General features: G+C 32.2%; 2 protein-coding genes across 5 annotated transcripts in view; one reads left to right on the forward strand and one right to left on the reverse strand.

Annotated features, from left to right (window-relative positions):
* The first annotated feature begins 1250 nt into the window (after positions 1–1250).
* Positions 1251–9665, forward strand: LOC106069901 (ABC transporter F family member 4-like). Its single transcript, XM_056043120.1, has 14 exons — positions 1251–1273; positions 1825–1957; positions 2607–2683; positions 2790–2854; positions 2946–3011; positions 3225–3660; positions 3772–3912; positions 4186–4316; positions 4396–4511; positions 4641–4738; positions 4866–5045; positions 5143–5238; positions 5335–5421; positions 9066–9665. Exons 2-14 carry the CDS (start codon positions 1828–1830, stop codon positions 9111–9113), a joined length of 1671 nt encoding a protein of 556 aa, XP_055899095.1. The 5' UTR covers positions 1251–1273; positions 1825–1827; the 3' UTR covers positions 9114–9665.
* A 1320-nt stretch (positions 9666–10985) lies between these two features.
* Positions 10986–20738, reverse strand: part of LOC106069900 (liprin-alpha-1-like) — a 51314-nt gene continuing 41561 nt past the window's right edge. For 3 of the 4 annotated variants that reach the window (XM_013229673.2, XM_013229672.2, XM_013229671.2), the window contains exon 24: positions 10986–15858. In XM_013229673.2, the coding sequence (XP_013085127.1) occupies positions 15520–15858 (339 nt within the window). In that variant the 3' untranslated portion in view covers positions 10986–15519. Of the gene's footprint in view, positions 15859–19354; positions 19388–20738 lie in introns of all 4 variants that reach the window. The other variant, XM_013229674.2, reaches the window with a different exon arrangement.

Raw genomic sequence — 20738 nt, forward strand, 5'->3', positions numbered from 1 at the left:
GGGCGTTAGGGTTAGGGTTTGGAAAAAAATCGCCCCCCCCCACTCCAAAGTTCTGGATCCGCTAGTGGTATTAACCAATAAAATCTTCTTTTCTAAAAGGCATGACAATTTTAGGGATATTACTTTTCAGGACTTGCTTATATTTAAAGGGGCCCACCGGCTCATTTAGGTACCGGCACACCGGGCATTTGCCCTAATGCCCATATAACCCCTCCCCCGCTTAGATCTACGTTAAAACTAAGTTTTGCAATTAAAGAAAAAAAAAGTTGCCTATCTACGAATAATGGCCAAATATTTGTCTTTCTTTTATAATTTCTAGATCTCTATAAGTTTCAGATGTTCCTTACAAAAAATAGGACCTAACTGTGAGTCCGATCGTCATGCTTGAATTCTAATTCGGGAGCATTCAGCATTGTAAAAGAGGTCTAAAACGCATATTAACAGCCACACAACTAACACATTCGTTTCAAACAATCTTATGATCATGCATAAGCATATAGGTCTAGATTTAGAATATGGAATATATTACAGAAGAACATAATAATTCGGGAGCATTCAGCATTGTAATAGCGGTCTAAAACGCATATTAACAGCCACGCAACTAACACATTCGTTTCAAACAATGTTATGACCATGCATAGTATATATATCTAGATATATAATTTGGAATATATAACAGATGAACAAAGTAAGGATAAATAGGATACAATATATTGTATATAAATTTTAGTTTCACCGCCGAAATGCACTTGTAGCCAGGAGGTAGTCTCTCCCATACAACAGTACAACAGATATCATGAATCTAAATGCATAGATCTAGATCTATATATTAGATTTTTTCGTTTGACTAAATAACAATTTTAAAATATAAAGCTGTTCAATCCTTTAAATGTTAAGGTTTAAGATGAACTATAGATCTATATACACTTGCTTTCATAAATATTTTGATCTATTACAGTGTACGAATGCATAGTTCAATTTATTTTCACATAATCCTAGCTATCGTGGCAATTTTGAAAAATCCGGCAATCCATGATCCCGCTGCAGAGCTAGCGCCGAACAGCGTTTTATTCAACGTGCGAACCCGGTAACGTTTTATTTTAGCTTTTGTTTATGTAATTTTTGTCCATTACGAAATATTTTGACGTCATGATTAATGATACTCATCATTGGCATCAAGGATATTTTTGTTTTTTGCTACATCAATTTTTGTTTGCGTCTAATCTAGATCTACTGTCTAGTCTGGAGTACTCGAGCAGATCTAGAATATCATGTAATCATCTCAGATCTGTGTCGACCTAATTCTAGATCTAGACATTTAATTAGACGTTCTAGCTAGACTTACTGCTAGATCTAGGATACAAACAAAGAATTTTCATAAAACAAATCTACAGACTTAAATAATTCCAATTGCTGTGCTAAGAGGCTAAGGATAATTAATATATTTTAGATAGTCCTCATCTATTCTAGTTACGCTAGATCTAGTAATCTAGTGTATAGGCTATAGCTATAGGTTTATTTTATAGAAAGCATTCATCTTCCCTTTCACCCATTTTCCCCATTAATTTTGTGTCTTCATTTTAAAAGAGTTCTAGATCTACAACTAATGGATTTAGATATATTAGTGTTAGGTACATTGTTACATTTGGTCATGCATAATCTAAATAATGTGAATAATTATGTCAATAAAAAAAAAGAAATAAAAAAATTATTTGCCATTTAGATCTGGCTGGATCTAATTGTGAATGTGGTTTTTAAATATTTAATTAGATTAATCAATATAAGTCATGCTTACTTTTAAATTAAACATGTTTTGATTCCTAGTTCATGATGGATTCTTCCTTATCAAATGGTGCCGGCAATGAAACACTTAAAGCAGAAGTAAAACAAGAAGCAGAAAAGTTTCCCAACTTTGATCTAGCAGAAGTCAAAACAGAACCAGATCAGTCTCTTTCTGGTAAGTACTGTTTTTATACAAATCCCATTCATTTTTTATGAATGGGTATTAGTTTACATGACTAGATACCTTAACTGACTGACATGTTGTGGCAAAGTTTAAAATAAAGCAGAATGGTCTCTTTTATCCAAAATACTGTCAACTTATTTGTTTGAATGTTTATTCACGCAAAGACTGTAACCCTAACCATTCCAATGATCAAGAAAATCTAGTTTGAGTTTGGATGACTTTCAGTGGAGCTAATTTGAAGTTACCAGTTTTTTTGTTTCCCTCAACCAATCATTTAGAGTGAATTTTCTAATTGGTAGAAGAAAAAAAAATCATGTAACATATAAAGTCAATGTCTAACAAATTCAATTCTAGCTTCTAGTTGTTCTGTCAATGTATGATTTTCATTTTATTAGTTTTATAATGTGAAAATCATTTATGATTTACATTTCCTCCTGGCATGGGTATGATCAGTCCTTTTCCTAAAATAGGCTTAGCTAAGCATTAATCCTGGATTAATTCATTGCTTATCTAGATGTAGAGATTTCGTGTAATTGCCAAGGAGTAGTGTGCTAGTTATTTTGAATAATTTCTAATGTTTTATTTTATAACTATAATAAAATCTGATCCTAATAATTTTTTGTTTTTGTAAAATTGATAGATGATGGAAAATCAAGTCGCTCCAAAAGGAAAAGAAAATTTAATAATTTAGCTGAAGATTCAGATTTATCAGATGGTGTAAGTATTGGCTAGCTTAAGAATCACAGCGTTTTAGTAACTTAAACATTAGGTAAATTTAATATACATAATCTTAAATATTTGTTTGAAAAATATTCATTTGTAGAGTCTTAATGAGAGTGCCAGTAAAACATCTAAACGTGGACGTGGTGGTGCTAGAGGGAGAGGGAGGTAACTATTTTATCATCCTACTTAGTTTGTTGATTTTTTGTTATGCAATGGTAAATAATGCAGCCTTAATATTTGAATTTATTCTTTTCAGGGGAAGGGGTAGAGGCAAAGATTTGCCTGCAAATATGGCTGACCCATCAAGAAGTCCCAGAATAGTGTAAGCTTTTATTCTTTTACATATATATTATTCTGATTTGTTTGGTACTAGTAAAAATGCATTTATAATATTTTAGTGGAAATCAATTTATCTATTATGCTGTAGCTTTATAACTGTTTATTTATTCTTACTATCAATATTAAAGCCATCTTAATTTGCTTGGATTAAAGTCTTAATATTTGAACATTATATTTCTGGTTTATCTGTAAACAGTCTGAAAAATATTACTACATCTGGGGATGACCTGATTCCACCAGAAAATATCAAACCTGATGTTGACAGCCCACAGCCTACCAGAGGAAGAGGAAGGGGCAGGACACCTAGAGCAAAAAGCACCCCTAAACCTAAACCCAAGGAAGAGCCAGAAGAAGAGGAGGAGGAAGAAGAGGAAGAAATGATTGATGATATGGATGATGAAGATGAAGACTTTGTGCCTGAAAAGAAAAAAGGAGGGCGTCAGTCTAGACAAGCTGTATCCAGGGGGAAGAAAGGCAAAGGGAAAAGAGGCAAACAGAGCCACAATTCAGAGGAAGAGGAAGAAGAAGAGGAGGAGGAGGAAGAGGAAAATGAAGATGAGGAGGAAGAAGAGAATGAGGTCCCTAATGAAGTTTCTGATAGTGGAGCAGATGCTAATCCTAACTCTGTACGGGTGAGTGCCTACTGTATATATTACTGTACTTATATTAAATTGGTATGATAATTCTGACTAACCATTTGTTTGGATATTACCCAATTCTCTCTATATCTATAATTTAAACAGACTGGTCAGTATCTCATTGAAAAGGCAGATCTTAGAAAATTGGAAAATTATCCTATTTGGCGCATGGAAGGTCCAAACATGCTTAGAAAATTTGAAATGATTGTTGCTGAAGGAAAGATCCGTCACAAGTCTCTTTATGCTGTATGTGAAATTATTATTTTTAATGGTCCAATTCTTCAGCTGTCTTTAAATTATATGAAATATTATTTTAAGTATATCCCCTTTGCAAGTGTTGATGTAATTTTGATGTTTCAATTAGACTCTTGCTGTTTTGTGATAATGTTGTAATCTTTTTTTTTAATAGTATTTCTTCTGTTCCTTTTTTTTATGCTTTAAGAAGAAATTTTTGCTCTTTTTGTGTGTGTGTGTGTCTTTTTGAAGTTTCTTGATTTTTTTATACAATACATCCTGCAGTATTCTTCATGGGCTCAGTCAATGATAGATCTATATGACAAGATTAAGATCAAACAAGTCTCTTCCCAGGATGGTGAAATCATAGTTGAGATTCAAGAAGAATTTATCCCACAGCCCCCCTCCCTGGAAAGGTAGTTTTCTTCTGCATTAGTTTATCGAAATATAACGACATAATGCGTGTACTTACAATGAAGTGATTTTGTGTTTCAGCCTGGAAAGTAAACTTGGTAATGATGAAAACCTGGACAGATACTATGTTTATGTTGAGGCCATGTTTAGACAAGCCATTGACCCCTCATTCTTAAAGCGTATCAAGGCAGAAGAAGGTGAGACTAATATCTATAGTCAGTGTGGAGTTTTACGTTAGCATATGAGCATGAAAACTTGACCATAAAGAATTTGTTTAAAATCTTTGCTTAACTGCAAATCTATATATTATTTTTTTTTCTTTTCAGATATGCATTTTATTGAACCTATCACCTATCTTGATAATATGATCAGAGAAAAGATTGCTTACATTGAATCACAGGTCTCTATGAAAGAAGATTTCAAGGCAAGAATTCTTTTTTTTTTTTATAGCATGTGGCATGTTTATGTCATATAATTTAAAAAAAAATAGTTAGAAATACATTACACTATGCTAAAGTTACCTTAAAACATAAACAATTTCATGTTCTCAGAACCGGGTACGCAATTGTCCCAACATGAAGACCATTCGGCGTCAAAATTGGTCTCAGACTGATCAAGCTACTGTCAACAAAACTACAGAGAAAGGAGTTCGTTCTGTGCTGATGTTTGGTTTTGGCTATGATCCATTTTATTTGGAAGAAGACAAATCTAAAGGAGTGGAAGTGGCACAGGTTTAAACAATTCTCTAGTGAACAGAAAACTTTCTTGATTATTAAGCATCTTATTATTTGGCTTTACAGTATTCTAATGCTATATTTTTAATTTTAGGAAGTAGTCATTGGCAATACAATGGATCAATACCTTGCTTCTTATCATGGCCTTACACATTTTAAGTATGATCTTTTAAGGAGATGCCAGGATAAGGTAGGTACATCTTCTTGAACCATTGGATTTTAGGTGTAGACTATAGTATTGCAGCTCTGTCAATAAAATGTATATTTTTTATTATTTTATTTTTAGGTTAAATTATTGACATCTCTTGTTCCCAACCTGGATCCTGTGACTGTACTGACCAGAAATTTGCACGACAGAGTTTGGATTTTACAGGTAACTTGAAATGTATTTTATTTCAAATATGTGGACCAGCTGGTTGTGTACATTTCCTTGTGGTTACTTTCAATGATTTTCCACCCCTATTATTGACCTGTTTCAAAGCATTCTTGATTCCATACTGATTTGTTCTTATTAGGGATTATCAGCCATGCACTATTTATATTGTTACTGAGCATGTTAGTGCTGAACAGAATTACAGGTTTTTAGCTGTTATATTTGTGATATGTTTTGATAGAGCAGCAGCAGTGGCATTGTTTTCTAAGGTTGCTGAAAGGAGGTAATGATTAAGAAGTAGCATTGAGTTGACATTTAAATTTTAACCTTAAAGTCTTATGGTTCAAATAACTATTGCTTATATATTATCAACATCAGAGTGAAATTGACTTTTTATCAGAACATTTTTTCTATGAAAAAATCTCAAATATAGTTATTACAAGTCATTTCTACTGAAATGCATTTTCATGTCAGTTATTGATTATTTCTATTTCAAAAGCTACAATTATTTAAATAGGGTTAAAAAAAACTTAGTACTGTGTTCGATCCCTTTAATCTGTTTCTTATTAGAGTCATTAGGCTTAGTATGTGTTTATATATTGGTAGCATAACAAAGAAGTCAAGGGGGGGAGGGGGGTCAAATTTCCCAACTTTTATTTTCTTCATAATCGTAAGATGGTCAAAAAAAAATTAATTTCTGCACACGTTAGTATGCCTGGTTAGTGGGTTTGGTCTCCATATTGACCAATATTTAGTTAACTATATTAGATGAACTTAAGGAAGAAACTTTTTATATGTATAATAAAAAACAAACCAATAAGTAAGAGTGCATAAGCATAATAATACTAAATCAGACACTAAGCACCTTTTTTATTTAATAGCTTGATGCTTTAAAATCACTTCTGTTATGACTAGCTCACCTTTTAGCCTTACACTGGCATTTTAAACAAAAATCTTTATTTGATTTCACTATTTGGAGTTACCTCCGTTTGACTTATCTGCATAAGACACAGCACGGGAGCACCTAACAATATTGTTACGTTCTTCTCTACCCTAATCAGGCCTTCTGTAAACACTGCTAAAAACACAGCAAATCTAACACAATAACTTGATAACAAGAGTTTCAAATAACAATGTTTTGGTTTAATGACAAATGCATCAACAGCCAATAAAACACTATTGGCTTCACTAACTTCAAATGCTTAACACAAAAGAACTGCCTACTAAACATTACTAGTCTCTCTAGCTCGTAAAGCTACATTCTCGAGGACTCACATCATACCGCACCGTCCTTGCTGTCCTGGACTCAACTGTCCTTTCTTACAGTCTCTTGATCGTAAAGGCTTTCGATCACATGACCATAACACTGGTCATAATTGCTTGTACTAGCAGTAATGTCCCTTGTTCAACAGCCGTTGACCTGTGTGTGATTCGCCTTAGTCTTGTGTGTCAGTAGGTCACACACATTAACCCTATCAGTCCACCACTGCAGTTAAAACAATATATTTTAAAATATTTATCCATAATTCACACAATTTTATCTATGACAGTTAAAAATATAAAATGATTGTCTCGAGCTCATTATCCAACTTCATTACCCAAAGAACAATCTAAAGAAAAAAAGAAATTATCAAAGCCCCCCACACTTTAAAAACATTGTCCTTGGTAAAAACACAATTGAAAAGGAGAAAGTCTTGTTTTACAAAGGGAAACTATTAGATTAAGTTTTAATCAATTAATAACATTTTGGGAGGGATAAAGGTTTAATAGCATCATTGCTAATCTAATTGAATTTGACTTAAATGCTAGGGTCAAATCAATGATGGTAGGTATTGTCAATTAGGAGAGAGTTAAACTAGCATTATTATATGTATATACATGTATATAATACATATATGTTAAATGGAATGCCTGAGCATTAACTATGGTTGGAACAATGTTGTCCACCCATTTCCCCAACGCTCCATGCAGCTGATATATCTGGCCAAGTTGGTCAACATCAGAATAAATGTGTTAGCTACACAAGTACCGTATTTTTTTTTAAAAATCACACCAAAAATTAGGAATGTGTATGCCCAAAATACTAAATAAAGACACTAAGCCCACCCCAGATCCATAAGTAATTATTACATTCTGTGCTTACCAGGGGTGCCACTTTTTCGGAATAACCCGGAAATCCGGGTTTTGAGGGGTCCAATTTTTCCTCCCTCCGGGATTGCCTTCTACAATTTTGTTAAAATCCGGGTTTTTAGTTGATATAGATTTTTTTCAAAATTTTCCCCGTTAATTTTAGTTTGCTAGTTCCGATCGCGCGAGCCGCTAATTGTAAACAAAATCGGCCAGTCTCGTGATTCGTAAGACTTTCACTTTGCATGCACACTAAGCTTTGTTTACCGGTACAGTATTTTTTTTTTAAAGTGTAAACATTCTATAGATCTAAAATTGCTAGACCTACGGAACGCGCCTCGAATCGGCTCGATTTAGAGTCTAGATCTATTTCTATGATCAATCTAGATCTGATCTAAAGTCTTGTATTTAGTATAGATCTAGATTAAGGCTAGGATAGTCTAGATCTACTCGCGTACCTAGTCCTAGATTTAGAATTATAAAAAAAATTCATGAGTGCGAAATAAGATTATTTTTTTTTCCTTTTCGTGTTTTATATTTTAATATTTGTATAGGTTCCATTCTAGACATTATAAAGCCTTAGCTTATGTCTAGAGCTATATTGGTCTAGAGTATTATAGAGGTAGGATCTAGATTTAGGTTGGACTAGATAACCATATTTACATTGTTTTTTAGATCAGAACTAGAATCAATGATTGAAGAATTAAATTAATAAGTTTGCGTTCGCCTGAAGACATAGAGGCTAGAAAAAATAGATCGATTGGTGATTGGTCAATAGATCTATGCAAATTATAATTATGTACATTCTAGCCATCTAAATCTACATTTAAATATTAGATGCTAAATCTAAATGTTCATTTTGGAGTAGATCTGGACTAAATCTGAAATCAATTTTATCTTTAGCAATACATTTACTGGTCCATGCGTGTACATTGATGGAATCAGTTTTATTTATGTTGATTAAAGTAGGCTGCTTCAAAGAAATAATGAGGGGAAAAAATGTTAAGAGAGAAACAACATTTAAAATAACTGTGTGCGGGGGGGGGGGGGGGTGTACAAGCATTTTTAATATAAAATTGTACTAAATACTTTTAACTTGTATTACGAACTTTATCAATAAACACACAATACACACAAACTCTATTTATTATAATGAAAAGCTTACTAATTACATATTTTTAAAACATGGGGGGCATATTATGATATAGATCTAGGTAGTAATTTACTACTGTTCTTCTTTCGTAAAATTTGGTGCTTAAATTGTATTTGCAGTACGTTTCAGGGTTGGTAAAGTTTGGGGTTTATGATTTCAGGGTTTGTAAAATTTGGAAATTCGGGTTTACAGGGTTTACTTGGTCTCATGGGTGGCACCCCTGGTGTTTACCCAATTTTTTTTTTTTTTAACTTTATCCAGACTTGGGAATTTTGTAAATTCCCTTTTTTTAAAAATAATTATAATAAAAGTTGTTTTTTATTATTTTTTTCAATTGTATTCTTACTATGTTTTTTTTTATTAGACCTTTGAGGACCTGAAGAGCTTGCTGGAGAATGAACATCTCTCATAAATGGATGCTGAAAACAAGCTGGAGAGCAAAACGTTTTTTTTTTTTTTCAACATTTCATTTTATCATTTGTGTATATTTCTGAGATGTTTCTAAGATGTAATATTTTATAACACAGCTAGCAAGTTTATCATTTGTATAACATTATTCCATTGTTATGTTTTTGGAAATGAAACAAAATATTCCAAAGTGGATTGGAATCTGTAAAATGTCTTTTCTAATTTGTGTAATTAATGCGACTACACCATTGATGTAAATTGACCATATATTTAGTTAGATCAATCCAGTGTGTGAATGTCAGGATAGATGGAAGATTGATTGGAAATGAATTGTGTACATGAACATAACTGGTAGATTAACTTCCTTTTTAGTTGAAAGCCAATGTTTTCTCCATGAGTTATTGTTTTACAATTATGCTGTTTAACTGTTGTGTTCCAGTTCATATAGAGTTTCATCATGAACTCGTAGTCATATTTTTAAGGACACATTTCAGAGAGAAATATGTCATGCATTATGTTTATGGCTATCAATAAAATTTGATTTTTATCTTATCAATTTTAAATTTCTTAGTCCATGATATATCCTATTTTGTCATGTGCAATTTGATATTGATAAGCTTGGGAACATAAGCATTTTCAGCATCTTAGCAGTTGATCCAAGTACAGCTCATAAGAATTTCAATTATACTTGCATAGATTATAAAACAACAGTTGTATTTCAATTACATTTTGATAGCTAGCAACCCAGTACCATGTACATGTAGTTATGATCATGATCACCTCTAAAACTTTTGTACACTATAGTACTCTTGTGTATACCAGGATCATTTATGTATATATTTCAAATTTAATCACTTATGTATATATTTAAACACCTGAAGTGGTAAATTCTATTACCTATAATACTAAAAAATGACTTTCATGGATGTGTGATATAGTTCTGTCTAGCTACTATTATAACAAGGTTTTGAATTTCTCATCCTGTAAACACTCATTCTTGGAAAAATCATTGAGACTTTAGAAATGTTGGATTTTGAGACATTCCCAAGTCTTCACTTCTGGCAAAGAAATGCATGAAAACCTGCCATAAAGACACTTTATGATAAGTGACTTGGAATGTTAGGAACATTTTCTAAGACCTTTTGACTGAACTTGTTGATCTTGATCATCATTTGTATTTACGATGTGGTGTTAGGAATAATACAACTTGAGCACTCACCTTAAGTTGCAAATAATTAAAGACTCAAATATAATCTGTAATAATACCCGTACTAGCTTAAGTTCAACAAGCAAACCAGAGAGAACTACCTATAAACCCAGGAAACTTCTATGGCACATTGTTTACAAAAACCCAATTGGCTGTACTACCATTTAAGGTGGCCAAAAAAAGTCACTAGAAAGCTCTTCAGCAAGTGAGGGAGTAGCTAAGAAAAGTTCAATTTCTATTAAGTTTTCACCAACAGAAGAGTTACAACAATTGAGTCCTCCCTTCTGTTTTTTCTAGCATTTTCAGGAAAAAAATGAATTAACACAATAGCTAGAGAACTTGGTATAATCATACAAAGTCAAAGAAGATCACAGCTCTGAGCAAAACAAAACCAAAAACCTGAGACTAAAACTATTGAGAATAAATCAGATTAATAAAGAATTGGAAGCATACAGACTGGCTAAAAAATGTCACCAAAAGAGCTCAACAGGTCTTGGAGTAGAGGGGTTAAATAAGATACCACCAACTGAGCTCAACAGGTCTTGGAGTAGAGGGGTTAAATAAGATAATCAGGTACCATGGTAGCATAATGGCTGTCACTTTCTCTTGTGGAGTGTTTTGAATGTTCAAGTCTTATACACTAATTATATTAATAAGTAACACCATGTATTTTCAAATTCAATGATCTTTTAATGAGGTTTTTATAGAATGACATAGAGCTTGATCTCAACTAAACATGACAATGTTTCTCATGGTCTTGGACTTTCTCTAGAACAGTTAGGAAGTAAACAAAATGCTATCACCATTGTGTATGTATGTGTGGTTTGCCACATTTCACTTCATCAAAAGTCAAACAAAATGAACACAAACTAACTGTACATTTGATTGATGTCATGCACAAGTGTCATACATGTCATCTACCAGTAGCAAAGAAACAAACTCAATGGTTGCAAACTAATTGTACACAACTTCATACAAAATGTAATTATTTGAAGTGCCATTATATATATATTTATATATATAACACTTTCTACTTCTGAGCCTTGTATATAAAAAAAAATATGTAAACACTAACAAATAAAATATTCCTGGAATACAATTTAAAATAAAATATATTACGCTACAACACTTCTGTAATCTAACATGCTTTAAAACAAAATATATATATTTTCACATATACATGTACTCAAGGCAAGTAACTCTAAGCTAACTATCATACTAGGTTATGGAAGCTTAGTTCACAGGTTGAACAAATAAATGAAAACACAACCTTGTCGTAAAGTAGGCAGTAGGTGCTATTGCACTGTCCCTCCACACATCCCCCCCCCCCCGCCCATTCAGTTGATATTGCATGTTTCTATGTATAAGAATTATGGTCCATTGGGTATCACTAAAAGTAATGTGCAGTGTTTTTATCTGTCATAACATAGGAGACAACTGTTGACTTGCGCAAGTAACAAGGGCTACAAATACACATGTATCTTAGAAGGCATTCTATTTTTTTTTAATCTAATGGTCAAGGTTAAGTTGTGTTCACATGTATCCAACATTAATCAAATGACTCTCACACAAAGTTTAATTATAGCATACATATAAGTGCTCTTAAGACCTCAATCTATAGTATATCAACATTGGAATTGGAGCCAATTTTCTTGTAAAAAATTTATAACTTTTTCAACATAAAAAACAAAAGGGCAGCCAAAATGATTCTCCAAACTGGCACTTGACAGTGTTGCAATTAGTCTAGAAAAAGTCCTAAATCTAGAAGTCTACACACACACATATGTAAATCTAGATCTATATTTACAATTGTGTGCCTATATTGACTTTATACTGATTTGTATTTTGAATATCATTTTCATGTGATAGATATTTTATGTTAATTATATAGGTTGGGCTTCACTTTTTGTAATCTATACTATAAAGCAGAATGTTTGGCGTATGTATGTATGTATGTCCCCGTATAGAAATAAAACCCGCTTTGACAAATCTTGATAAAACTTGGCAGAAATGTTCCTTGGGTACCAACTTAGACCGTAGTGAATGTATTGTGGCCCTAAAATAAACTTAAGACCCTAAAAAAAAAAATAGACCAACTCTATTACAGCTATAGTATTTAATGGATCTAGGCCATGTTTACAATGTTGATATGAGAAAAGATCGAAAGGATTTAGATCTAGATTTAATTTTAAGAAATACACTTTGCGCAGATAGTTTTTTACTTTGACACATGAAAATACAAAAGAAGGTCCATTGAATAAAATTAACCTTCAAATTTGTTTTTCAAAACCATTTTTTACATACATTAGTTCCTTATATCTGTGACTACAGATTTCCTGACGAACATTCTTTCATTAGACAATACTGTAATGTCCTAGATCTAAAACTCGAAGATGATAAAACTTCTCTTCGCACAGATAGTTTTATACTTGAATACATGAACATACTAATTATCATCCATTCATTTCATATTTTGATCAAATTAACATTCAAATTTGGTTTTCTAAAGCATTTTTAATACATTCGTTTACGAAAGCTGCGAAGCTGTGTTGAGATAGGCCTAGATCTATATTCATTCATGAATCGCATACTAAAAATTATTTGGTTTAATTGTTTGCTTCATTATCGCATTCATTTAACAAATCGGGTAAACCCGTTTTTAATATTAATCTATCGCTATTTTCGTTTTTAATAGATATGAATGTATCGGCTTCGGGTAAACCCATTTTCGCACAACTAATTTTATTTTCGTAGCGAAATAGAAAAAACTTGAAAGGATCATGAGCTAAGTTTAACATACATCTAAATCCAATCCACTAGATTAGTAAACCCAAACTTAGGCCCGCAGGCAATGTCAGGCTAGTTATGGTATAAAAACAATGTTGTTGAGCTACATGTTAGGTTTGTCCAATCTACATACAGTATACACAAGTTCTGCCACTGTAGAATTTGAGATCCTTGCTTTCACAAAGAGTGAAAGAAGATGTATTTTTTTGCCTTGTGTTTTAATACTATTAATGAGTAAATTTCTAGATCTTAATTTGTTCAATTCTAAAACAACACATTTTCAACGACATTAGTTTATAAACTCAGCCACTTTCATAGTCACTGCTTTTATCATGTCCAAAAAAAATTGTCTTATCTAAGAAGAGTTTGTAACTAATAAAAAAAAATTCAAATGACCTAACTCACTGTCAGCAGCAGACTAATGCACCTCCCATAGAACCATCTCCCAAATCATACCATCCTTCTTTTTTTTTTTTTTTTGGTTAGTCTCCTGCCCAGGATGTGGTGGCTGAGTACTTTGTTAGATATTTAAGTTCAAAGTCTGGTGAAGGCAAGGATTCCTTACAATTCTAAACAGAGTCAATTTTAAATAAAAAAAAAAAAATCGTAACTAAGAACAACTGAAAGTTGACTGTTATGAGAGTGTGTTTTTTTCATACAAGAGTAACTAATACTCATTTTTCTATTTTCATACCTTTGATAAAAAAAAAGGTGGTTGGAAAATTCTGCCAGGCTACTAAACGTAGGTGTCATAAGCCATATTAGTCAACTGTAAGACCTAGCCAAAAGTCAATATTTTTGAAAGACCCAGCCAGCAAAAAACTAGTAATCACTTCTGCAAAGGTTTCATTTCATTTATTCAACTAGTTCTTTAGGTTTGAAGACAGATCAACCCTAGCAATATTCTGAGGCCTGATGGGAGGCTGTGTAGAGTCAGCATATGGTTTGAAATAGACATAAACCAGAAATAGGAACATAATTGGAAATAACTGCAAATGTATCAGAACCATTCTATCTACTGTACAGTAAAGCTATGATAAATGCAGTGATAGGCAAGGTGCCCAGAAACATTCAAAATCTCACCTAAAGAAAAATGTTAAAAATAAAATAATTGACAAGCTTTGCTAAAAGACTAGATAAAAACCAAACTGTCTCAATAAATTACCATTGTACAATCCAAAATTAAAAAAAAAAAACTTTAATTTTAAAAAAATCGAACTATCCACTGGATAATGGTTTCAAGGGAAATAAAAATATATTACAAATTTTAATGTGACAATGTCATCTTTTTAATTTTTTTGGCATCTTCATATAATCTGCAAAGCAAAATAGAAAGAAAACTCAAACTAAATATAAATCAGTGTTAGATTTCTCTATGCCAGAATCTGGTGCAATACACTTACAGTCAAAGAACTGGCTTCACACACATCTACAGCTATGTACACATCACAAACACTGAATCAGATCATGTTCAGGACAAGGCTCTAAACGATCATGCCAAGGTCAAAGTTTGATCAAATCTAGTCCTAGACATCTCTCAACTGGTTGGTTATACCCAGGCTTTATTAGGTCTCTCCTCAAACAAAACTCAGCAGATTAGGTTTAGGACAAGGTTTCCTTGTCTAGGTCTCTAATGGAGCTTCAGCAGGTCTTGTCCAAGACATGGCTTAGCAGATCAACTTCACAGGTCAAATAATAAATTATGGGCTTGAGATTACATGGTCATACATATTGGTCCAACCTTCATAGTTTTGCTTGTACAACTAATAATGAGTAATGCAAACAACATCATAAACATGCTTTATGATTTTTGTTCATGAGTGAATAAATGGGTTTGAAGGAGCCTAGTTAAATATCACACACTCATGCACATAATGAACATTAATTGTAAACCAGAGTTTCTTAACCAGGTATGCACTGATATTCATCATGGTTCAACACAAAATGATCAGAAAAAAAAAGGAAGGAAAAACAACTAGATAGTATGGAAACAATGAAATAGATCACATTGCACTTGAACATCTTAGGGGATGAGTGGGGTGAGGACAAAGAGAAAGTCACAGAAACAAATGCAGCAAATCACAATTTGAGTTGTCTCAGCTCAAACAACAAAGTTGACTAATGGCCATTTTGTTTAGCCCTAAAATACATCTGCAGTTAACAACAAGGAGAAGGAAGAAGTAGAAAGAAGATTGAAGTGGTACAGATACAAGAACAGATGAAGATTGTATGATTGAAATGAAGACAGTTGGTAGATTCATCTAAAACTGTCTACTGAAAAAGCCCAGCAAAATTCTGTGTAATGAAAGAGTTTTGACTATGCAGCACAGTGTCTACGTTCCAATGATTGGCTGGTCTAAAAGTAATGCCGGCTACTTAATAAGTACAATAATTAAACAAACAAGACCATAACAACTCAGCAGTGTCTTTCATTTGGCGCTGGTTTCCTGCCATCTATGACAGATGGACCACCAATTAAAGGGTTGGTGTTGGAGGCTGCAGGACTGGAACCTGATGGAGAAGAGGTTGTGGCAGTTGCAGTCACAGTTGCTGAATTTGCAGCTGCTGCCGCCGCCGCTGCATTGGCCAAGGCAGTGTGTCGCCGTAAGTGCTGAGGGGATGATTGAACATAGGTGTCTGGTGGACTGGGGACAGCTCCAGCGGCCGTAGCCTCTCCTTCTTCACCACTTTTGCTGTCCTTATTGCGGAATTTTTTTCGCCAGGACGGAGCTCTTCGGAATCTCCCACCCTCACCCTGTAAAGAATAAAACAAAAGAAAAAAAATGAATAAATATCATAATGAGTAAATATGATTAAAGAAATTGAAAATAGAACAAAAATTACATTTAAGATTTCAATGTGTTTTAAGCACTTAAAAGTTCTGACAACAAAAGACATAAGCATTAGAACTCAGCCACATGCATTGTTTAGAAAAGAACATTAACTAATAATATTAAATACCTGCTTTATTCAAATACACATACATTACATTAACTTTCAGTTTTAAATTACACAAACATGAATCTTTTTATCATAGTGAAGTATACATTTTTTTAAATGCTGAAAGTTGAGAAAAATTAATAAAATTAAAAATAGAAACATTTATCTGTATAGTAGTTATTACATAAAAATAATTGTAAAAGTGAAGTCCTTCTTATAGTACTAATATACAAGACAGACTAAGACTTTCTAACAGATGATGTTTACATAAGTGAACAAGAGAAGCATTAGTTCTTAGTAACATATTCACAAGCTCTGTCTAAACTAAAGCTGACAAATAGTTAGTAGAAACAAGAATGTTAATCAAGGGGAAATAATGAGTGACATGCAACAAAACATGATTTTAAAAGAAACAAATAATAAACTCAAAGAAAATGTGTTGGGTGTTAGACAAGAAGTAAACAACATTATATGCTAAGAAATAGGTTTAGACTGAAACATAATAAACCAAACACAAACTATGTCAGTCAAAGATAAGTCACACCACATCTAAAACATTGTTTTTAAACTATTTGTCCAGACTTCTCCCCTTTCAACTACACCAAGCATAGATTCACCCTAATAAACAAAGTCCCATATTAAGTTTTGCAATATAGAGGTCTGACTATCCTAGATCAAACAAACCATGTTGTAGACAGCTTTACTAAAAACAAGTTGTAAAACCCATTGTGACTTTGAAAATGTTTAGAAAAAGTACAAGGCAATAAGGTTTCAAGTTAAGATCCCACTTATTGATTGATAGATAGTTTACACTACAATATGTTCAGCATTGTTGTAGTTCATAATTTTAAAGCTTATGTATGTACTATAGACTAAATCTCATGTCACATGACAAGATGAGAATTTCTAAAAGCTAATCATGGCAGTCCAAACATTTGTGTAAGTATTAGGAAAGCACTAAGTATCTAGAGAAGCAAAGGGAGTTAGAAGGCATTCAGTTCTTTTGATAAATACACGTGAATTACATTAAATCATTGCAGCTGAAGGAGAAGTTGAGCTTCATGATGTTAAACATTGTTTTTAATTTCAAAGTTCCAGTTATCTAGTTCCACTCTTTAAAGGAATATAGTGTGGTTACACTTGATGTATTGACAACTTGAGAGAAGATATTTTAATTAATAACAAAACTTAGTCTTAGCATTTTTTTTTTCAAAGTCTGACTGAGTTCACATTATAAAAAGTATGGATCTGAGTTTACATTATAAAGTATGGATCTGAGTTTACATTATAAAGTATGGATCTGAGTTTACATTATAAAGTGTGGATCTGAGTTAACATTATAAAGTGTGGATCTGAGTTTACATTATAAAGTATGGATCTGAGTTTATATTATAAAGTATGGATCTGAGTTTACATTATAAAGTGTGGATCTGAGTTTACATTATAAAGTATGGATCTGAGTTTACATTATAAAGTATGGATCTGAGTTTACATTATAAAGTGTGGATCTGAGTTTACATTATAAAGTATGGATCTGAGTTTACATTATAAAGTGTGGATCTGAGTTAACATTATAAAGTGTGGATCTGAGTTTACATTATAAAGTATGGATCTGAGTTTATATTATAAAGTATGGATCTGAGTTTACATTATAAAGTGTGGATCTGAGTTTACATTATAAAGTATGGATCTGAGTTTACATTATAAAGTATGGATCTGAGTTTACATTATAAAGTGTGGATCTGAGTTTACATTATAAAGTATGGATCTGAGTTTACATTATAAAGTATGGATCAGAGTTTACATTATAAAGTGTGTATCTGAGTTCATATTACAAAGTATCAATTGGTGTCATAATTAAGTGACAAAGCAAACAACTAAAGAATAGAAACTTTTGGATTTTAAGTTTCAAATGAGACTTTAAGGTTACACCCTTAAGACCTAAAATAAAAACTCCAGAAAAGTATCCATGAGACTTTAAAAATTAACTTTCTATAAAACATTCTTTAAGGCTTCAAAATTTTTTCACAAATGCATCAAGGCCTTAGAGGGAAACTTAACTAAAGGCACACAGATAATACTATACTCTAGAATAGATGAACTCAAACAAATGCAGAGATGCATGCACGTTTGATTCTGTGAGAATCCTAAGACCACAACCTTCAATGTAAAGGACAAAAATCAAAGCAAAAAAATATAAAAAAAATGAACAAATAAAGAGGGGAGAGGAAGGAAATCTCTGTATATAATGACAGTAAATATAAGGTGCACCCCTTGTCAAGGATATTTAATAAAGTCAGTGGCAGTCGGACAGACAAAGACAAATGGGTAGGAAGAAATAAATCATGGAACAGCTACAAATGATATTTCCCTTCTTCCTGTCTTAGTGTGGTACAACATTTAGAAAGTTAGATTGGTTTTATGATTTCACAACAACTACCATAGACAGTAGAAGCTTGTCCCCCTCCTAACCTCTTGATATTTGGTCTTCTACCTTTTGACTTGTTCTAACAAAATGAGAAATAGTGGTAGGTTTAAAGTCATTTTGTTGTAAACAGGATTGCAAAAGATGTTTTACACATGCTATGTTCATAAAACATTATCACAACAGCTGGGTTGTGATTTGTAGATTAGAAAACTAGTATTGATTTTAAAAAATAAAAATAGATGCTTCAAATTATTTTTAATGCTTAAAATTGAATTTTTTAATGAGAATTTATTTTTTTCAAAACTAAATAACTCTTTTAAAGAATATGAATTTAACAAAAACACTTGAGGCTCATTTTGTGAGAACTAGTCAAGTGCCTATAGATTTAAATGGAGAGTATTGAGAAAGGTAAAACTTTGTACACTCATGATCCCCAATACTAGCCCAGTGAATGATGAGATACACTCATGTTTTGAGATGCTCTAAATGATTTATAGTAAAACAAAAAGGGAATCTAAATAAATAGCTATAGATAAGTTCAATTTGTAGGGAATGAGGTTCTAATTGATTTCAAACATCATATTTATAGCTATTTTACAGTTATTTGATAAGTGTGTTTTATACTATCATATTCATGACCCAATTTTATATAATCATATCCATGACTTGGTTTTATATATCAGCCCAAATGATCTTTTAGTTTCACCAAAGGAATGAGTTAATAGAATCTAGCCAATTGTTAAAACCCGATCAGTTCAACACAAGCTCAAATGTTTTCAAAGAAATGATCTAAAGGACCAAAACAATTGCCAACAGTAAATAAAAATTGAAATAAAACGAAATGGCAATGAGTAGTGGCTGGGGTGGAGTGTGTAGGATTTACCTTGAGCTGTTCTCATCTGCGTTTGTTTTTAGCCTGGAGTGCAAAATAAATGTTACATAGAGATACATATATACACACAAACAAATCAAAGTAAAAAAAAACCTAATCATCCATTGGTGAAAGTTTTTTTTTTTAAAGCATATCTTAATTTCATGCATATGTAAAGCAGGAGAGATCAAACTTCTGCTTCATTAGAAACAGTAGCAGTATATGTGCATGAGTTGAGATAAGATAGACAATCTATTCTTAGTTTAAAAGATAAGATTAGGGTAATAATAGATTAACCTTTTAAAAGAAAATGTGAACATTTCTAGTCAAAACAAATTTCAAAAAAAAAAAAAAAATTAAAAAAAATACATATTTGAATGAAGAGATCAATCTTTGACCACAATCAGAAGACTATCAAGAATAGAACCAATGTTTTCCAAATTTTGAATCTAATATTCTTACTGCAGACAACAGGGAAAAATGGACAACAACAATTCAATGCAAAAGAATGCGATAATTGTATGACCTATCAAAGAATCTATAAACTAATTCAACAGCACCACAAGATAAATCCAAATGGGTATCAGTGTGGACTATGAAAGAGAATCAGTTTGATAGAGAACATGAAGGAAAGACCCTAGTCTTTAAATGCATAAAATAGTGTATGCACTGGCCTATGTCCTGCTTTTTATCTTGGTAAGGATCAAATTTTAAAAAATGCATCATAATTCCTCACCCATTTGGTAGGATGTACAGTAGATATAAACTTTCACCAGTGTCATAAAGCATAGCTCTATCTATAACAAATTAGAATGAGAAAAAAATATTCATATAAAAAAAAAAAGAGAGAGGCCCATTTAAGTAACATTTTCTGAATAGGCAAAGCTAACATTTACAAGAGGTAAAAAGAAAAAAACAGTGACAATAAAACAACATGAAACAAAACATTACACTGAGAATAATTCAAAAAACAACAAGGAAAGAGAAAGTAAAAAAGAAATACTTCTATATTATGGTTGAGGGTTAGGCTTATTATTCTAAGAATAACATCAACCTTTCAAGGATGTACAGCTTATATTAATGACTCTTTAATAAATAAAATCCTTAGTGTGCATAGATTTCTGACATTCATCCTATTTTATAATAGAAAATGTTGGTGACACATAAAAAGAAGAAGTCATAAAATATTGATATTTTCTAGAAGTGATGAATTAAACAATTAGAAAAGAACAAAAAAATAAAAAGATCAAGTAATAGGCATAAAGGTTTTTCTTAGATTTCCACTAAACTGAATGGTGACTTGTGGAAACAGCAGTCAAAGTCATGTAGAATGTATAATTTTTTTACACGAGTAACAGTTAAACTACAAATTCTTAGACTGAACAATGCAATTTAC

Source organism: Biomphalaria glabrata, chromosome 10 (genome assembly GCF_947242115.1).
Source record: "Biomphalaria glabrata chromosome 10, xgBioGlab47.1, whole genome shotgun sequence".
NCBI lineage: Eukaryota > Metazoa > Mollusca > Gastropoda > Planorbidae > Biomphalaria > Biomphalaria glabrata.